This window comes from Antedon mediterranea, chromosome 11 (genome assembly GCF_964355755.1).
Source record: "Antedon mediterranea chromosome 11, ecAntMedi1.1, whole genome shotgun sequence".
NCBI lineage: Eukaryota > Metazoa > Echinodermata > Crinoidea > Comatulida > Antedonidae > Antedon > Antedon mediterranea.
This window is the reverse complement of record NC_092680.1, coordinates 2,700,735-2,706,734: the sequence shown is the minus strand read 5'-3', so window position 1 is coordinate 2,706,734 and position 6,000 is coordinate 2,700,735. Positions and strand designations below refer to the sequence as shown.

General features: G+C 33.7%; 1 protein-coding gene across 1 annotated transcript in view; it reads right to left on the bottom strand.

The window, feature by feature from the left end:
• Window positions 1-1,016: 1,016 nt before the first annotated feature.
• Window positions 1,017-6,000, bottom strand: part of LOC140062602 (gonadotropin-releasing hormone receptor-like) — a 29,081-nt gene continuing 24,097 nt past the window's right edge. The window contains exons 3-4 of the mRNA XM_072108888.1: window positions 5,760-5,955; window positions 1,017-3,011 (exon numbers count right to left, since the gene is read on the bottom strand). Of these exons, the coding sequence (XP_071964989.1) occupies window positions 2,569-3,011; window positions 5,760-5,955 (639 nt within the window). The 3' untranslated portion in view covers window positions 1,017-2,568. The remainder of the gene's footprint in view (window positions 3,012-5,759; window positions 5,956-6,000) is intronic.

Genomic DNA, 6,000 nt, shown 5'->3' with positions numbered 1-6,000 from the left:
ACTCCCCCTCCCCGGAAAAATGCATGTATCTTGATGAATCTACCGCCAACAACACACTTGGCCTACCCAATGACTTAAATAGACACAATTTTAATTGTACATTTTTGTTTTTCTGATACAGTGGTTGTTGTATACACACGCCCTATATTAGCGTAGGCGGTCCTAGCCAAAGGCCCATTAATTGATTTCGTAAATCCACCGTTTTAAATCTCACTGGTTTTTTTTTTGTGGTTGAAGATGTTTGATGGCGCTATATGTATTTGTAATGATCCACCTTTTGAGACATCTACGTAGACAAGTGTCATTTATTCAACATTATATTAAATGTAAGTCTAATATCTGTCATTAAGTGCAAACATTAATGTCTTAATTGTAAGCTGTAAAAGTATTTTATTTATTATGTCACGTCAAATCATGTTTCAACACCATAACATGCATGTTATTAAATCCAGTCTAATGTCGTACCTTCTTCACTCACTAAGATGAATCAAACGTCAAAACATTATATTTATACCATACATTAACAATAATAATATATTCATGTGGTTTCTATTGAATATTTCGTCTGTAATACAACGGAAAGGTTATAAAGCTCTGTCTACACTATCAAACTTTATGTGACAAAAATGTGGTAGTGATATCATGGTAGTGATATGACATCACCATGTCCATATAAGGGCACATCACATAAAGTTTAATAGTGCAGACAATGACAAACAAAGATGTGCGTAGCTACTCTTTATTTGATTTTGAACGCGAGAGCGATAAAGCCTGTCTCTCACGTCTTCCATTTTAATAGGTACTTTATTTCTCACAAACCAAGTGAAACGAATCCTTGTGTAGCAAAAAGTTACAAGTAATTCGTTTTATTTAAAATTGATTCATTGAAAACAAATTAATGCCAGTAAAAACAGAAATTAACAATCAGCAATTGTGAATCAATAATCTTTAATCTAGTAATAGCACATAATAATGTAATGTTTTGTAATTATTACTTTATCAATAAATGTGTACATTATTACATATTAAATTATCATTTTACGCAAAAGGAATCAAATGAAACGCACACGTAAAGCTCTGTGTTCACAACTTTATGCGATGTGCCCATATACAGACATGATGATGTCATATCACTACCATATTTGGACATATCACTACCATATTTGGACATATCCCTACCATATCTGGGTACATCAAACTAGTTGATAGTGTAGACAGAGCTTAAGATTTTGATACGTAGTTTTTTGTTTATCTATTAAAGCAAGAACTGACAACGGAAAAAAAATCATTTGGTATTCGTTTTCTCGTTGCAATCAAGTGTATCAATCATATTACTATACAAGTTACAATAAATTACGATAATGAATGTCATAGGCTGAAACAAATATTATTTAAGGACATAGTATATTTACAAGTGACGTCACAAGACTGTAGGCCTAAGGTTGACTATTACCGAATACTAAATAAAATTTACAAAGCTCTCATCCGATTGATGAAAATTTAGGACACTTTAAACATGTTTGAAATATTCATAAATAGAATAGATAGCATTTCGTTTAGTAAATTAGTAAATTTTTAGTATTTACATTATTGAAATGTAAACATTGTTACATCTTAAATAGCTTTATTAAGTTACTATACATATTTCAAGTTAGAATGATAATGACGTTTCATACAAATGTTTGAAATTGAGACAACTGACAACAAAACATTCATATGACACCTTGCAAAACATGTTTGTATTATTGATCAGGCCGCCAGTAATTTAGCACACGGCCAGCGTGTCCAACGTGAGGCAACCGGATTTGTCTTAATCAACCCACGTTTACACTTGTGACACTGACGGGTGCTTTGACGTCAAACGCGCAAAACAGCAATTTGTCCAATTAAACCAAAAAAGATACTATGATAAATCTGTAATCTTTCTGACATTCTGTGCAACTGACAGTTACATACAAGAGACTGCACTCAGATAAAGAACAATCTTCAAAGACTTCAGCATTGATTCGTTGTTACACTTGTCCAACTAAAGTTCCCACAACTAGGACGCAACCCAGTGACGTATAAAATGCAACAGTGTGCTGCAAACATCACAGGTTTGATTTTAGGCAGGCGGGGGCAAACACAATTAAAGGGCATTTTCTTACGTTGCGTTGCTAGTAAGAACCAAGCTTAAATCTATAGTTATTTCGAGGCTTTTCGATGTTTGTCTGAACAAGCTCAAGTAGTATACGTATAAAACGCCATGTGTGCCAAAATATTTATCTTTTTTTACTAATATTAAGTCAAAACTCCGTCTGGAACTCTACCTAATTTGTTGTCCTCGTAACCTCACCAATACAACGGATGGCTTGGTCTACTACTTGAACAAACATCACTCTCAGAAAACAAAATATCCCATCCAGTGTAGTAAGCATTTTCCTGGATTGTGTTTCGTCATGGTTCTCTTTATTTTAATAAAATATTTTGAATCCTATACAAAATAACATCGTGAAAATAACATCGTTTGAAATGAACGATGAAAATCTTAAAATCAAGAATAACAGATATTGCACATCAAAGTAAGTTTCATTCATCATTTTTACAACGATACTTTACACATTTGTCATCGAGTATAACATAGTTCTGCGTTTCTGTGATAGGTGAATGATTAGTATCGTTAGTCAAAGAGCTGCTGATCTTCCGATCATTTTGACGAACGTATGTGTAGATCCTCGAATGACATGAGTTAGTAGCTTTACGCATCACCTTCCTATTTCCAAGGCTACTCAGGCCGTACACGACCGGATTAAAACAAGAGTTAGATAACCCGAAAAGCATTGACGCTTGAAAAAGGTGATTATCTGTTTCTGTGATGTCGTCATCAAATAGGTAATGCAAACCAATAATCGCGTATGGTAACCAATTTAAAAGGAAAACTAACACTATTGCCACGGCGATCCATTGAGTTCGATGTTTTGCACGTGACATTAGTCTTGACCGATTCTGATCGCCATTTCTATTAATCAAACCTAGAAAAACAACAAACAAAATGTAAAATATACTAGGAAAACCCACCAGTGTATGATTGATATAAAACAACAATAGCTTAATGTAATGTTAAATTATTAGGTCCGTAACCCCAGTCGGTAATGAAAGAGTAGGGTAGGCCTAAAACTTGGTTCTCGCTAAGACGTACTTGACCAATCACAAAAGTGTTATTGCGTTTCTAGGGAACAAACCGAATGCAATTTGATCAATCACCGATGAATTATCCAAACCGTCTCTTGTGATTGGTCAACCACATTGCGTTGATGTGATGTGTTAAAGTGGGAGCCAAGCATTAGTATAATAAACATTATGTTAACTTTTGCCTAGACGTAACGTAACGTAATTTGCGTCTTAATTTAATGCTTGGTTCCCACTAGAACGCGACGCAACGTAACGCAGCGACGTATCAACGCAAAGTTATGTATTGCGTAATCACAAGTGGTTAATATAATAATAGGTGAATGCTAGGGATTGCGCGCCGTTTTCATTTCTAAATACTGCCACCAGACTTTTAGCAAATCGAAGACACTAATATAATATTGATTGTTAAGACAGTAACAAGTTTGGTTAAACAATCACATGAGATTTTCATAAGTGATTGAAATCAATATTTAATTATGAAATCGATTGAAATTACCGGTACTCATTAGGACGATAATAATGTACAATGAAGTAATCTTCTTGTGGTAGCGCCTAACATCACGATGTCAATCGATCAAAGATCAACTAGGCCTAGCAGAGGCCTAGCCTGTTAAAACCAACTCAGACTGCGTCGTACGACGAGGCCCAACAAAACGTCTTGAATCTTCCCCTCTGAGTTGAATCCCAACGAGACGTCTTGAGATAGCGTCAGGTGTAGGCCTAAGTCGTCGCGGGGGAAAACATTAAGATTGTTTAATTTCCTCCCCGACGACAGACGACTCGTCAGGCCTCGTCGTACAACGCAGTCTCAGTTGGCCTTTAGGATATTTTGTGAATTTTGTAATCTTCTAAATAAAGTCAAGTTGACATTTCCAATTGACTAATTTTCATCTACGTAATTGTAAATTACAGATACTTTTAATCTAACTAAAACACGAGCTGGTAATACATAGAGTATACCAGCTTTAGATCCTGTATACGGTTGCTGAAATCTATCCATGTTTTAAACTTTATTTGTACATTGGGTTAAGCGCGCTGATGTTATCCAATATGGGGTCTTTCTATATAAGGCTGCCCATAAGGGGTTTTGTTAACTATTTAACTATAGGGAGAGCGCTATGTATGTTGGTCCGTATCCTTTCTGTAATATTATATCTTGATATGACGTCAAGGAAAGAACATCACCCTAAATTGATTAGATTCATCATCTTTAATTTAAGGTGCATGTTATTATGTTACCAAGAAGTTCAGTTTGACAATCAGCAGAATTCTACTGTATCTTTCTACATATCACGTCTTTTATTGATGGTTAATATACGGTTCTTAGGAATAATAATTCATAATGCGTATCAAAAAATGAATCATGTAGCCAATTAAAATAAACACTCATTGACATGTCTATAAATATATTACATTTTTGTTATTACATTCGTATAAGATCAAGTTTAATAACAAAAAAAAAGCTAATCAGTGCCGTGCATATCAATGTGTTCATAAAATGTTTTCACCTTAGCACAAACTGTTTTTCATTGATTTTAATTACGTAATAAATAAAACCTGAATTACTATTCAAAGTAAAACTGCATGCTGTTTTACATAACCGCACAGGAGTTTTTAGTCGCGTGCAACGTTATCGACTCGACAGCTTACTACGTCGGTCGGTTGGTCGGTCGGTCGGTAAACACTAACTTGAGCACGCGACTGCAGCAATGTACATGGTCTTGTTTCTTTATAGAACGTGTCATTTTCGAGAATGCCCAGTTCCAAGAGAGAATGCTCTATATAATACAAATGTTAAAGGAATTTGAGGCTAAACAAATATACTTGTTAAGCGTCACCTTCCTCTTCTGATTTTCGATCCGCCCCTGTTTTTTTTTTTATATTATTTATTAATATTTTGTATATAAAAAAACAATTTAAAATCTGATAATCGGAACAATTTATATATTTTTGTCTGCTTTTGTCTCTTTTGTTTTGGCGTCCCTGACACAAGCATTTGCTTTTTTGATATTTTAAAAAATAAATATTATTTTGATTGATTTTATTGCATTAAATGGATTTCTTGAAGTTGAAAACGTTGCGATTCATATTTTTTCAAAATCAATAAATCAATGTCGATAACCTATGACAAATATAGTACTTTATGGATTTGTTGCGACTGTGATACAAATTCAATTTAATGACACTCAATGTTGTATTATCAGTCTTTAAAAGAGGTAGGCAACAGTGGAACAATTCATATATAGACAGTATAGAATAATGAAATTAACCATCTGTTTTGTAACAGGGGGTTTCTACTTGTAGGATAAGCCATGCTTCAGAGATTCCTCCTTTCCATTCTTTTTGTTTTTTAATTATTATTTATGTATGTTTATGATTTTGTAAATGGAAATAAAGAAAGAACGAAATAAATAAACATATGCATGTAATCAAAACATAAACAAAAACATTTTTGTGTGGAAATGGTATACATTTTTAGCAATATGGCCAAATAAGAAAAAACAAATGATCGACCATGTACAAAACTGGATACAGAGAGAGAATATGAAAGTAAACATACACATGTAATTAAAATATCAATTCCTTACCTGTTTTTGTGGAAATGGTATAAATTTTTAGCAATATGGCCAAATATGAAAAACATATGATCAAAAATGGAATAAAGAACTGGATACAAAGTGCGAGTACTGAATACACTTGAAAGTAGACGATTGGTATTAAGTCGCTATTATCAACACATTGGTCCCAACCAGGTTCGAACGTGTAAGAACGAAATAGAAACAACTGTAAGAAGATAAAGAAACTTAGTAATCACATTTGTTATAAGGT